The 14,947-nt window shown below is 35.5% G+C and overlaps 1 protein-coding gene across 1 annotated transcript; it reads right to left on the bottom strand.

Moving 5' to 3' along the window:
* Positions 1-11,319: 11,319 nt before the first annotated feature.
* LOC108757920 (uncharacterized) lies at positions 11,320-13,691 on the bottom strand (the record flags this gene model as incomplete). Its single annotated transcript, XM_018502619.1, has 5 exons — positions 11,320-11,417; positions 11,504-11,682; positions 12,312-12,503; positions 12,585-12,711; positions 12,823-13,691. Coding segments are annotated over 5 exons (1,465 nt in total), but the record flags the coding sequence as incomplete, so codon positions are not given.
* Positions 13,692-14,947: the final 1,256 nt, after the last annotated feature.

Here is a 14,947-nt window from a genome sequence, read left to right as displayed (position 1 = left end):
TTTTTTGTTGCGTAATAGCGATTTAGTTAGTGATTTTTTGAATTAGGATACCGTGAGGTTAATCCAGATGAACACCCAGCTCTATTTCTGTAAAAAGTTTTTTCAAGAGAAATCGTTTCTTTACTATTAATAATTATTGTTATTATTTTAGTGTTCTATATGCGTATCGAGCTTCAAAAAATCGGGTACAGATTCATTTGTTAGAAATATTGCTTTAAACATATAAAAATTGAGTAATTGTAAAGAATAACAAAAAAATTTTTTTTAACAGACACACGCATTTAGGCTAAAATTAATGACTGATTTCTTGTTATTTTGTCATAAGAAACAACTGTAAAAATTTTGAGAAAAATCGGCGTCTGACATTTCTTAAGGTTTACTTGTCAGATGCCAAATCAGCATACCTCGACAGGGCGCAATTTTGTCATTATTCAGTGGGGCATAAGTCAGGCATTCCTTAGTAGGGCTTGCCTGCGCGTTTCCTATTCAGGCGCAAGTCGGGCATACCTTGACAGAGCGCAATTCAGGCATTACTTACAAGGGAACACAACCAAGTGAACCTCTCCGATTTAAATGAGTTTCTAGTATGTTGTTCTATAGACAAAAATAAGAGACACGTATTTTTTTATACGTGCGGAGTCGCATGTTAAGGGGGTGAAATCCTCCCTTGAAAAAAATCGGTTTTTTTCTTTCGAAGCGAATATCTTCGAAACTATAAGAGATAGACAAAAATTTTTACAATCAAAATTGAATGGTTGTGAGAGTACTTTATAACTATAATAAAAAAATTTTTTTTAATTATTTATTTATTGTGTACCCCCACGATCCACTCTCATTTTCAAAAATATTCAAATTTTTTATATGACGAAAATTAAAGAGAATTTTACGCTGAAAACAACGATGTGTATTTAAATCACGTTCCGATAAACCATTTTTCAGAACAAAAACCTCTCTTTTTACGCGCTCCATACATATTCGTACCGCGTTGGGAGCAGAAGATACCGTTCAATGAATACAGTCCAGTACGCATCATTATCGTACTAGCTACTATAATAAGAGCTTTTTACAATAATAATGTTATAATAATAATAATAATGATAGTAATGATAATAGTAATAACAGTAATATAGTAATAATGACCTTGTTAAATTTCCGAAACCAATCAAGTGTTTTTGATAATATATACAAAAATGTACGTCGGAAAATTAAAATCAAAGTATGAATAAAGAAATTATTATCTTCGTAAAATATCGTTTATTTTTCATTTTGATCGTGCAGCAGCTAATTGCACTGTTCAATGTTAACATGAAAGCCGGCTCGCGTAAAGTAGCCACGGCAGTGTCGCTTGGTTTGGCTTACCGCCGAGACACTACCGTGCCAAATAATGTATTGCAAAATATTGCGTCATATTAATTTATTTTTAGATGGAAAATAGATATGCTGACGAATAATCTTTGCATATTTTTGGCACGAACATAAGTATAAAAAGCGCAGATCGTCGTAGCAAATTCGCACTTTCGTATTTGATTTCGATTAATAAGTACTATCAGTTGTGAGAGTAATACGAACCTCTATCAGTAAGTGTAACTTTTGAAGTTTTTATTTCTTTTTGTATTTTCTTACTTAAAAAATTTTTTTTTAATTGAAATAATCATATAAGTTTTATTCACTTTTTTTATTTAATTGTTTGGATTTAATGAAACAGTATATTTATAAGTTGATTACATTTTTAAAATACTTGTAGGAACAGACGTCATTTGGACATTGTAGAAGATTTTTTTTTCCTATGTTCAATGAATTTCTTTGAAGAATAACCAATAAGAAGGTATCAAAGTTATTATGAAATAGACAATAAAAACTTTTTTCTATCTTTGTTTTAATAATTGTTGTATTGGAAATAGACATATGTAAATAAGATTTATAATTTTTAGAAAATAATGCAGTTTAATCCACGAAATCTTATAATACTGCTGTCTGCAGTATTTACTGTCTTGGACTTCCCAGAAAGTCCTATAACATCAGAAGAAATTACGATGAAGAGAAAAATGGAAAAGATGTTAAAAGATATGTACGAAAACTATTTTGAAATCGAAGTAGAAGAAGCGCTGTATTTTTTAAACTTATACGATGTACCAGAAGCACAAGAAATAGAACTCGTAGATGAAGAAGAAAATTACGCATGCAATGTAAAAGAAATGGTTTGTGACATCGACGATGTTTCAGCAGAATATATTAGGTGTTAAATTTAATTCCTGCCGTTTTTGTCTCCAAAATTGATTTGTTTCGAAGGGAAATATCTTAATCAAAGTATTATTAATAATGTATTATTAACTAGTAATAAAGTAGAAAATGGAGGAAATTACTTTGATTAAGGTATTCATTCATCTTCCCTTCGAAACAAATCAATTTTGGAGACGACACATGGCAGGAATTAAGTTTAACATCTAATAAAAGAAGAGCAGTTGAATATTGGAGAAGTGGTAAGTTAAAGCCAAGAACAATTGAATCTGTAAAATCAAAGTTTCGAAAAGTAATATCAGCACACAAATTGCAACGATGGGAAAAGCACATGAATGTAGATGGTAGTAGATTTGAAAAGTTAGAACAAATTTCAGCATTCACATTAGATAAATTTATTGAAACCATTCGTAAAGGAGCAATCATCCATGATATTGATATTACACAATGGGTTTTGCAAGCGCAACAACAAGAAAACTTATTAGGTTTTAAAGCATCACACGAATAGATTAGAAGATTTAAGCTCGCGCATCAAATTGTATCTAGAAAAGTTACGAAATTTATAACTAAAAAAGCTTTAATGTCAAAGGAAGCTTTACAGGCAGACAGTAATAGGTTTATTGAAAATGTCAAATATTATATTGATCGCTATGGAAGTGAAAACAACATGTATTGGACATATTACTCTAATCCTAAAAGCTCTGTACATTTATAGTGTTTAAGTTTAGGCAAAGCCTTAGTTAAGATGTCTGCTGCCGTATCCGCTGTTTGGACATGTTCCAGACGCAATTTGTCCTCCTTGATAGCTTGTCGTACAAAGTGGTGACGGATGTCAATGTGCTTTGTACGCGTATGCATGATGAGGTTCTCTGCTAAGCCAATAGCTCCACGATTGTCACAGTAGACCCTGATATCTGTTAAATCCTTCAATCCAAGTTCGATCATGGCTGCCGATAGGTAGATCGCCTCTTTTGCGGTCTCCAAGAGTGCCATATATTCTGCCTTAGTCGAAGACAAGGCCACGGTGCGTTATTTCACCGATCTCCAACTAATGGCTGCTCCACACATCAGAAATACATAGCCTGTGTACGATCTCCTGTCGTACTGACAACCTCCCCAATCGGCGTCGGTATATCCCGTGATAGGATCGCGAGAATGTCTGAAATGTAAACCATAATTAATAGTACCACGGAGATATCTCAAAACCCTTTTGGCGGCGATCCAATGTTTTTCCGTATGATTGTGATTAAATTGCCCAAGATAGCTTGCGATATAAGCGATATCTGGTCGTGTAGCCACAGCCAAATAATTTAACGCTCCAACTAATTGCCTGTAAGGTCTATCGAAGCATTTTTCGTTCAGCTCCTCTTCATACGTCTCGACTTTCTTAATACCCGGATCAGCCGGAGTCGAAGTCGGATTTCCACGATCCATACCGAATCGCTTTAGGATACTGGCTATATACTCGTGCTGAGAAAGTTTGATACTGTCTTGACCTAGAATAATCTCAATTCCTAGGCAGCTTCTAGCTTTACCTAAATCTTTAATTGGTATCTCTTTAGATAGCTCCTGGATGATGTATTTCGTCCATTTATCGTCTTCTGAAGCCAGTAAGATATCATCCACATAAACCAGGGTCACCAATAGTTTTCCATTATGCCTGGCAGTATATAAGCATGGATCCGCTGTGGTAGGCTTGAGCCCCAACCTTTTTAGTATTCCATCTATATGAATGTTCCATTGTCTTCCGGCTTGACGAAGGCCATACAAGGCTCGCTTGAGTAAACACACTTTACTGCCGTTCCGAATACTTCGGAGCATATGCTTTGCCTTGTTTTCTACGTCATCTTTCATGTTCTTTCGACTTATTTCTTCTAAGATCATCGGCAATGATTCAGGAATTTCTATGTAGACAGGTTCCTCCAGATAGCTATTTAAATATGCAGTTATTGCATCTATTTGTCGTATATTCATCTTCAGTCTTGTAGATAAGGCCACTAATAATCTCAATGATTCAAGTCTTGCGACAGGAACAAAACTTTGTTTGAAATCAATTCCTGGTCGTTGACTGAATCCTTGGACCACCAGCCTTGCCTTTTTGCGTGCTACATTACCGTCTGAACGTAGTTTGTTAGTTAAGACAAATCTGCTTCCGATGACCTTTTCATTTGTAGGTCGATCTACGATCTTCCATGTATCTCTTATGAGAATGTTACTAACTTCATCGATCATAGTGTCTTTCCGTTCTTTAGCCTGCGTACTATCTAGAGCTTCCCTTAAAGGAACTTCTGTCGTGGTTGCGAATGATTGAGCCAAATTTGTTTCATAGAATATCTCCTCTTCTTCGCAACCTTCTTGGATTTCAATTTCTGATGAGCTTTGCTCTTCCACGTTAACTTCTTCATTTGGGTCATTGTCGCGTTCACCGTTGTGACTTTCTTTACTGTGATGACGACTTAATGTACTAGTACTCCTCAGATAATACTGCTTTCGAGGTCGGCCGCGAGATCCGGTTCTCATTACATGAGGACGTCCCGGTGTTCTACGTTCTTCATCTCCTATTCGCTCAGACCTTAACTCTGGCACTGAAGGAGTCCACTCATCGTTATCATCCGATTCTGGTTCTATCTCAGGGTTTGTTTCCCTTCTAGTGTCTTGAATATCGATGACTAAATCTCTTGGATTACTCTCATCAGTAGATCCGATCTCTTCCAAGAATCAGTACATCCGATCTCTTCCAAGAATCTGATATTCCTTGAAGTCACCACACATCTTCGTGTTGGAATCCATATTCGGTATCCTTTGGTAATATCAGAATAACTCACCAGTATTCCTTTTTCTCTTCGTTCATCGAATTTTCCTTTCCCAGTCGCCTTATTAAGTACGTATACCTCAGTACCTATGGTACGAAGATGTTCAAGTCGTGGAGTCCTATTGTTCCATATCTCGTAAGGAGTTCGTCCCTCCAAGCTTTTTGATATGCATCTGTTTCTCAGATAACTTGCTGTATGTATGGCTTCAGCCCAAAATGTATCGTCTAGTTTTCCTTGGAATAGAATACAGCGAGCCATCTCGACGAGAGTACGGTTCATTCGTTCCGCAACCCCATTTTGCTCGGGTGTATATGGTGCTGAAAGACGACGTTGAATTCCTTGGGTCCTAAGAAAGTTGTCGAATTCCTCGTTGTAAAGTTCTTTGCCGTTATCTGATTGAAGATATTTAATCTTCTTACCTGTGATTAATTCCACACGCGATTGATATTCTTTAAATGCCTTAAGAGCTTCACTTTTATGTTGCAAGAAAAAAACTTCTGTCCATCTAGTACAATCGTCTACAAATACCATAAAGTATTTAGCACCTCCTTTCGAAGTGGTTCTCATCGGACCACATAAATCCGAATGTACAATTTCCAATTTGTCTTTTGAACGATGGTGTGTTTCCTTGAATGGCAATCTTGTCTGCTTCCCTTTGATGCAGATTTCGCAATGATCTCCGACGTCTCCTAATTTAATGTCGATACCCTTTATTATTTGCCTCTTGACCATTTCTAATTGAGAGTGTTTATTAACATGTCCGAGTCTCTGGTGCCAAAGTTTGGCACCAGAAATCATGCATGGATCCTTCGCTGACTACACCTGCTGTTGCACTAGCTTCACAAATGTAATATAAGTCTCCTACGCGATCGGCTATCATTTTGATCCTTCAATGAGCATCTTGTATGGTCGCTCTGTCTTTCTTGAAAATCACTTCATGATTACGATCAGTAATTTTAGATACCGATAACAGGTTCATCCTGACATCAGGCGCTAGAAGTGTATCCTCTAATTTGATTTTTCTATCTTTCGTACCATCGGATACTATCATACAGACGTTGCCTCTACCTGTGATTCTTGCTGAGTCGTTATTAGCCAGATTCAATCGTCCTTCATTTGCTTGAATTGATCCTATAAACATGGTTTCATCACCACAGATATGAGAGGTGCATCCACTGTCTAAGCACCATCCAACCTTTTTGTGCTTTGCAACCACGTGCAGTGCTGCATCCTGCCGCTCGTGACTAATATGAAACGCATCCTGTGCTGTGGTCGCATTTTCTTTCTTCTTAAAACAATTGCTTGATTTATGTCCCATTTTCTGACAATTGTAACATCGAATCTGTTTTTTGAATTTAGACTCCTTTTGTTCCGGTTCGCTCTTATTGTTGCTCTCCTTTCTCGGCTGGTAACCTTTCTTTTTTCTTCCTCTCCAGACCATCATTGCGTCAGTGGTATTGTGAGTTTTCTGCATGCGAGCTTCACTTTCCTCTATTATTTTTACCTTTAAAGTCTCGGCACTCGATAATTTATCGTGTGACTCAATCGCGCATCGAAAATTTTCATAACTAGCGGGGAGACTGTACAGCAGCATGATATTTAATAAGTCTTCGTTGATTTGGACATCCATGACACTCAATTTGTCTACGGCGTCGAAAAACTTTCAGATGCTCTCGTATGTCCTGACCTTCCTGTAATCGTTGCAATGTCAATTGCTTTAATAGAGCCGCTTTTCGTGCCGGACCTTTAGAGGCGTAAATATTCTGTAACTTTAATCAAATCTCACGAGACGTCATGCATCCACGTATATGTTGTAATTCATTCGGATTAATTGATAAAATTAAGTCAGACTTAGCCATCTTGTCCTTGCGCTGCCACGTCTCCGTCGCTCTCACAGACTGTTCATTATCGGCTATAATTGACGGTTGCGCCTCCTCTCCGTTGACGTATTTCCATGTGTCATTTTTTGTCATCAACGCTTCCACCTGCATGCTCCAGGAATCATAATTGTCCTTGGTAAGTGCTTCAATACGCACTTGATTTGCCATGCTGCTCCCTTTTTGCGCGGGAGAAGGAAAAGAATGGAAGAGTCTAACCTCGCTATCAATTTTAACGCTTACTCGTACACAAAATCACGTACACTCTTTACGCGTGTACTAGGCCCATAAACTGTTGGGTATAAAATAACGAAGCAAGTCGTTTCTCGAGGTTTAAGCGCTTTAATCATAACACAAGAGATGTGAATTATACATAGCCGTATCTCAATACAAAAAAGGCGGGCGAGAGATCGCGAGCTTGAAGAACTGAAAATTATCAGTATAGACAGATGGCAAACTTAGCCATAGATTTCGTGACTCAAAGGAATATGGCGCCGGTCGGCTAAATAGTACAATGGTGATGTGCGCGGATTGAACAAATAAATGATTTAAATCCAACAACATTGAACAGTGCAATTAGCTGCTGCACGATCAAAATGAAAAATGAACGATATTTTACGAAGATAATTTCTTTAATCATACTTTGATTTTAATTTTCCGACGTACATTTTTGTATATATTATCAAAAACACTTGACTGGTTTCGGAAATTTAACAAGGTATTATTACTATATTACTGTTATTACTATTATCAATACTATCATTATTATTATTATAACATTATTATTGTAAAAAGCTCTTATTATAGTAGCTAGTGATAATGATGCGTACTGGACTGTATTCATTGAACGGTATCTTGTGCTCCCAACGCGGTACGAATATGTATGGAGCGCGTAAAAAGAGAGGTTTTCGTTCTGAAAAATGGTTTATCGGAACGTGATTTAAATACACATCGTTGTTTTCAGCGTAAAATTCTCTTTAATTTTCGTCATACAAAAAATTTGAATATTTTCGAAAATGATAGTGGATGGTGGGGGTACACAATAAATAAATAATTAAAAAAAATTTTTTTATTATAGTTATAAAGTACTCTCACAACCATTCAATTTTGATTGTAAAAATTTTTGTCTATCTCTTATAGTTTCGAAGATATTCGCTTCGAAAGAAAAAAACCGATTTTTTTCAAGGGAGGATTTCACCCCCTTAACATGCGACTCCGCACGTATAAAAAAATACGTGTCTCTTATTTTTGTCTATAGAACAACATACTAGAAATTCATTTAAATCGGAGAGGTTCACTTGGTTGTGTTCTTTTGTTAGTAGGGCACAATTAGGGCAAATCTGAGTAGGGCATGCCTGAGTTTTCCCTTACCAGGCCCGAATCAGGAGTTCTTGAATAGGGCATACCGGAAAGCTCCCTGATCAGGGCCACATGATACATCAGGTTGACCGGATCCAATTTTCTACTCGGGTATAAACAGGTATGAATTAATCAATTTGATAAACATTTTTTTCCGAAAAACCAAAGAATAGGCACTTTTAGCGCCTTTTTTTCGTTTTTAAAACGGTAAGTTTTATACTGATATCATGTAGTGTTTAATATTTCCTTATAAATTCATTTTTTAATTTAGTAAAATTTTTTCTCGCATAATATATATTTGTAGCGCCTCCTTATCTTTTTTAAAAAGATACATTTGTATACTAATATTATGGCTTTTATAGTTTTTAACGTGTTTCTATATAAAGGATATATAAATTAATTACTTTAGTACATTTTTTACGAAGATTTTTTACTGTAACGTCAGAGCTGGAAAGTCACTCAATCGTTACTTACAACGAGTTGTGAACGGTCACTCGTTTCTGAAAAATAGTCACTCGTTATTTATAACGCACTTATACTTTTCACTCATTGCTTATGCGTTACCCATTACAAATAACTTCTTCAGAAAGTAAACGCGTAATAGTAAAGAGTTACTTTTCCAAGCTTAACACAAAATTAGTGTAGTCAGTTAACATTGCAATCATAAAAAACAACGTTGTTATCAAATATAAATGACCGAAACGATAAAATTTACGGCGTTATTTTATTTCCCAACCTTACATTTTTTACACAAACACATATATTTGTATAAAATGATCCTTTTCAGTTAGTTATTCAGATAATCCATAAAATAAAAACTATGGAGAAATTCTTAACTGTAGTAATTTTAACGTTGGGTAACCTGTTTTTCAGTGTTTTAAATATAACGAGTAAGTATTGACTAATAAAATAATTCGTGGAACATATGAAATTAAATTTAAGAAGTCATAAAACCGAATGTGTACTATGTGTACAGACATAAGTTACAGTTAAATTTATTCTTTTCGTTAACTTTTACTTTTATTCCTTTTTTCAATATGTAATTATTACTTGACATAGACCTGCGGCATATGATACTTGTTTTCTTGCAACATATCTTGTAACCTTCTCAAAGTTTAGCAGTTACCCATCACACATTAAAAAGTTATTAAAAATGAAATAGGAAATTCAACTCCGATGAGGCTGACCTTGACATATATTGTCAAGGTAATGATTCTGAGTAACCATCGAAGGGTTTTGGCAGTTGCTCGTTGGTTATTAAAAAGTTATTAAAATTAAAATGGACAATTTAACTCCGATGACCTTTATCCTCCTATACATTATCACAACGAATAATTTTCGGAAGATTGTAGCAGTTACCCATTACACGTTACAAAATTATTCAAAATAAAACAGGCAATTCAACTCCGATAATGTTGACATTAACATATATTTTCAAGGTTATAACCATCGAAGGATTTCGGTAGTCGCTCGTTGATTATTAAGAAGTTATTAAAATTTAAATGGCCAATTCACCTCCGATGATCTTGACCGTCACACATCTTATAAAGGTCATCACTCCGAATAACCTTCAGAAAGTTATAGGAGTCACTCATCACGCGTTACAAAGAGTTATTAAAAAATAAATTAAAATGACCTTGACTCATATTGTCAAGGTCATGACTCTGAGTGACCGTCGGACAGTTTCAGTAGGCGAACGTTGCTTATTAAGAAGATATTAGAATTAAAATGAACAATTCACCTCCGATGACCTTGACCTTTCTATACATTATGAAGGTCATCACACCGAATAACCTTCGGAAGGTTGTAGCAGTAACCCATCACACGCTACAAAGTTATAAAAAATAAAATGACCTTGACATATATTAACAAGGCCATGACCCTATGACCATCGGACAGTTTTAGCAGTCGATCGTTGTTCGTTGAAGAGTTATTAAAAAGTAAAGTAAAATGGTTGAGATTGCCATCTGTCGACTGAAGTTCGAGACGTAATTCATGGGCCAGGCAAACGACGACGACATTAATAGTAATAGTAATAATGACAATAATGTTTCTTAAAATTTGAACAAAAAAGGCACTGTCTCGCTCTAAAAACGCTACGCGTTTTCTTAGCTCCGAGACATTACCGTGTCTCTGGATGAACCCTGTTACATGCACAACCATTGCATATAAGTGGGTACTATAGTCCCTTATACATATTGTACATATTGTATTGCAAGTTGCGCATTGCATCGACCAATGGTCGATCCAATGGGCTGCGTTCCATTATTCATTTTAAGTACTATGAGTCTACAGTATACATCTCGTAAAGTATAGATTTCCAATGTTTGCTGTGTATAACGGAATACAGCCTTTATATGGGCTTCTTTTAGGTCGGAATGCGCAGACGCATGATTCACAATAATCATTGTCGCCCTAGACATTTTAATATCCCTAGAAGTAAGAGTCTGGCTATCTTCTAATTGGATTGAAAATGGCGTACGTGTATGTGCACATATACATACACGTGCACTTATGTGTGCAATGACACAACTGTATAAGGCGTTTTACGTATTTGCTTTTCAATTTTTTCACGCTCAGGCATTATCAGGTTGATTCCGCCATTTTTCATCTAATCAATCAGAAATAGGACAAGATTGATCAGACTTACTGCCAGGGACACTAGACATTTGACTATAAACAGCTCTGTGGTACTTTGCAATTGACATTGACAGCGTAGCTTTACGAGCTTTAATTTGTTCAAGGTCTAGAAAGTTTTCTCAAATTTCGGCGACATCGCCTCACGAACCAGGACCTAGACAATTTTCCAATATTGGGCCTACGCTGCATCGCGAACCAGGGCCTAGATAATTTTCCAAAAATGGGGCTAGTCATTATTATCGTTACCTCCCAATATAGCCCCAGGCTTTCCAACATAGCGCCTACATTAACTTGCGGAAAACTAGAGGCCCATATAGCGCCGGGTCGTAATTTCCACCCAGGTAATAGGTAATATTATTATTACGGTTAAAAGTTATAATTACAGTCATTGATTAATTTATTACCATAAATCCTGGCGGTTGAAAACCGATGCCTCCTTGTAAACAACATTGTGGTACTGTGCCATTAAATCCTCTGCTTTGGCCGGTTGCTGTTTACATGATATACTTAATTACATATTTGTATCTAGAAAAATGGCAAATTAACATGAAAAAGTAGGAATTTTCTATTACGCACCTGTTAAATCGTGATCTATAAACTGCCCCCACTGCATTAGCATATGAGTAACAGATGCTAGAGGTACGTCTTTGCTTTCATGGATTAAGCTTGTGATATCTCGTGCGCTTGGGAGTGGTCTTCCGTTCTTCGACCTTCTAATGCTTTGAACGCCATCGTGATATTCAGGTGGAAGAAATCTGGATAAATATCTATTTTAGGTGACACTTTACCGATTTCAATATCCTTTACATATGTTGTAGGGGAGAGTGTCCTGTGTAATTCCCCACAATAATTAAGTAGGAGATAGCAGCATTGGTTTAGAAGATATAATAAAGTTTCATAAAGTCATAGCATATACGACTTTCCATGTGAAGTGACTTTCTTTGGGAAGTCGGAGCGCACGACTTTCCAAAGAAATATGTTGAATCTCAGAAAACCGTGCGCCTCGAAGCAGGGCAGGAAAGTGGGGTGGAAGTTCTTCACGTAGAAGTCGTGCGCCCCTAAGCATGGGGGAGGTGAGGTGAAGGTATACTCTTATATGTACCAATATTATCCTCTACATATTATAGCACTTTAATTTACTATATCTCCTAAACCAATGCCGTCCTCCACTTAATTCTTTTGAGGAATCACGCAGGACACTTTCCCCTACAACATATCTAAAGGACATTGAATTCGGTGAGGTGCCACTTAAAATAGATATTTACCAAAATTTGAACGTGATGATAATTTTTTAACATAGTTAAAACGCTTTTTATTTTTATATTCAATATTTTGTATTTTTATTTTTATATTCAGAGATTGTTCACACATTGCTTGTATTTACCTCTGCATTGTAGACATAGCGGATCCCCACCAGAGATTCTGCAGATTGTTGCAGCTACCGTCAGACGTTCTGTATTTTAAGCTAGCCCGTGGACATTGGGGTGGATCTCTTTGTGGACATTGTTGTTCCAACGAGGTCCTTTTAGTTAGCTTATTTCGGATTAAGGGTAATTCCATTGGCGTATTTGGAAATCTGATTGGACGGAGTAGGAATAATCGTAAAGTTTCTTATTCCGACATTAGAAATTTACCATTACACTTATTAGAAACTTACTTCTTTAAAAACATAGAGGTACCTTGAAGGGCCGCATATCCGAATCTTGCAAGGTCTCTTGCTTCCTCCGATTGATCATTAAATGCTGCTACGTATCTCGCTGGATTGTCGCTCTCCAGATAAAGACCTGTATGTTGATTTCATATATGAAGACCTTTTTGTAGATACGCATTTAATTATAAAGATTAACCCGAAATGGTTTACGCTATGAATTAATGAATTTTCTTTAAGCGCTTACCCATTGAATATAATTTAGGTTCTTGGACATAATAAAGATCATGCATAGCTTGTAATCCAAACTTCGCGGCTTCTAGTAAACCGTTCTCCTCAGATTCCCATTTTTTTTCATCGGTGTGACTATCCAGAGTTTGATTATCGGCTTTCGATTCAACGTTCTGTGTTTCTGTATTGATCAGTCGAATCGAGATATTGTTCAACTTTTTAGAGTGTATTTTCATCACCAAAATGCCACTGACGTTAGAATATTCATTTGTTTGAACGCCATCATTTCGTTTTTGAAAAAACTTCACTTGTCGTGAGTTGTTATTTTTTGCGTTATTCAACGAGTTCGAAATTTCGACGCCCACATTATTCAGCAATCCGGTCAAAAATTCCTCTTTAAATCTATTTCCCATCTTTCTGATTTCTTCATCTTCTATTTCGCTTGTTGTCATTTCTGTTACTTTGGAGATTTCAGAAATATGCGATGCATTCAAAAATTTATGTCGGCTTCCATCTCCTGTCTGATTCGTCTCTTTCGCAGGAATGTACATGATTTTATAGGAATTTTTCGGCTGTAACACATCCGTTGCTACCTCTTGTGTCTCTCTCCTTAGCAATTCCGGTACGTATTTCAAATGTGCCGTTTCGCCAGAATACGGAGTATTTGCGTTGTTTTCTTGAATCTCCGACATTAAAGGGTGTTCATAGTCCAATGAAATGTTTACTCGCTTTCCCAGAGCGTCCTTTGATGTAAAAAACGATTGCTCATGTTTGCCGGAAATTCTTATCTCATGATTTGACGTTTGACTCTTAGCGTAATTTTCTGTTTTATCGTTCGCTTCTCTCGATTTCGATAATGCGCAGGAGAGGGAAGAAACGATTAGGCTACAATTAAAATAACAACTGTATATTATATGCATATACAATGTGAAATTTATAACGCATGCTTGTATTTCGTAAAGAGAATATTAAGTATAAAATTTATACTCTTGCTGATGTCTAATAATCTAATAAATAATAATTACAAATATTTTAAAAAGGCAGTTTAGTGGTAGTGCCTTTTTAATTTTTAAAGAGTTTTGCATGGTATTTCGATAGTAATCTAACTTTCACTGATGTGTGCGCGAGTTCTGATATCGATCGTGTTCAAAATGTAACATTCAAATAACTTTTATGTCACGTTTTACCTATTCATGACATTGAATTTATCGTGAACTAATCTACATGATCGAACATGAGTTTTTATTCAAACTCACGATAAAACGTACACGGGTACCGTTTATCTCAATAAGTGCTCTCCTCTTTTTGTATTCTCCTATATCGGAGTATTTAAGTAAATATTTGAAGACTTGTCATCACAAAATATAATTATATGAATTGAATTTTATAATATTATAACTTGTAGAAAGAGCTAAACCGTTACTTCTATTAAAATTAAAATTAAAGTTAAAATAGTAACTATTACTTCAAAATAATCATATTACAGTATTTCCTTGCTTTCAAATAGACAATTAATTAAACAGTTATTCCATTAAATGGTTACTAATAGTTCATCATAACAACATTATTAGAAATAATTTAACCAATCATCAGTTTAACTAATTAAGCGGTTATTTCGTGAATCATTATTCAATCGTGGAATATTAGTTGCATTCACTAAAAAAAATGTTTGCAATTATTAAAAGGTTATCGTCTGTGATTGGAGTATTCTTTTAGATTTTTGATAGCTCAGTATTAAATCAGTTAAATCCAAAAGGATTTATCAATTAGGAACAATAATTCTTAAACGCTTAATAACACTGTAAAACAAAATTTGATCTTTTTGCCACACAAGTGTGAATAATTTTTGACATACTTTTGCATGTTGAATACAATTCTGTGAACAAAAACCCATATATTGAACAACACACTAATATTGAATTAATGTGTCAGAATTTGAATTGCCACATCGCGAAATGTAAATTCAATGTTAAAGAGACGTTGCAGAAATGTTTAATGTCCGTTGAATTGTAACGTCTGTGATACATAAAAAAATTTTTCGCTTATTAATTCAGTTTTATTATTAAAATAAGTATTATTGATTAATAGCATATTCCAGAACACAACGACAAAATTATAACTAAAAAAACAGTACGGGGGAC

Source organism: Trachymyrmex cornetzi, unplaced genomic scaffold (assembly GCF_001594075.2).
Source record: "Trachymyrmex cornetzi isolate Tcor2-1 unplaced genomic scaffold, Tcor1.1 scaffold1475, whole genome shotgun sequence".
Taxonomy (NCBI): Eukaryota; Metazoa; Arthropoda; class Insecta; order Hymenoptera; family Formicidae; genus Trachymyrmex; species Trachymyrmex cornetzi.
The sequence above is the reverse complement of the archived record's forward strand: the minus strand, read 5'-3'. Positions and strand labels throughout refer to the sequence as shown.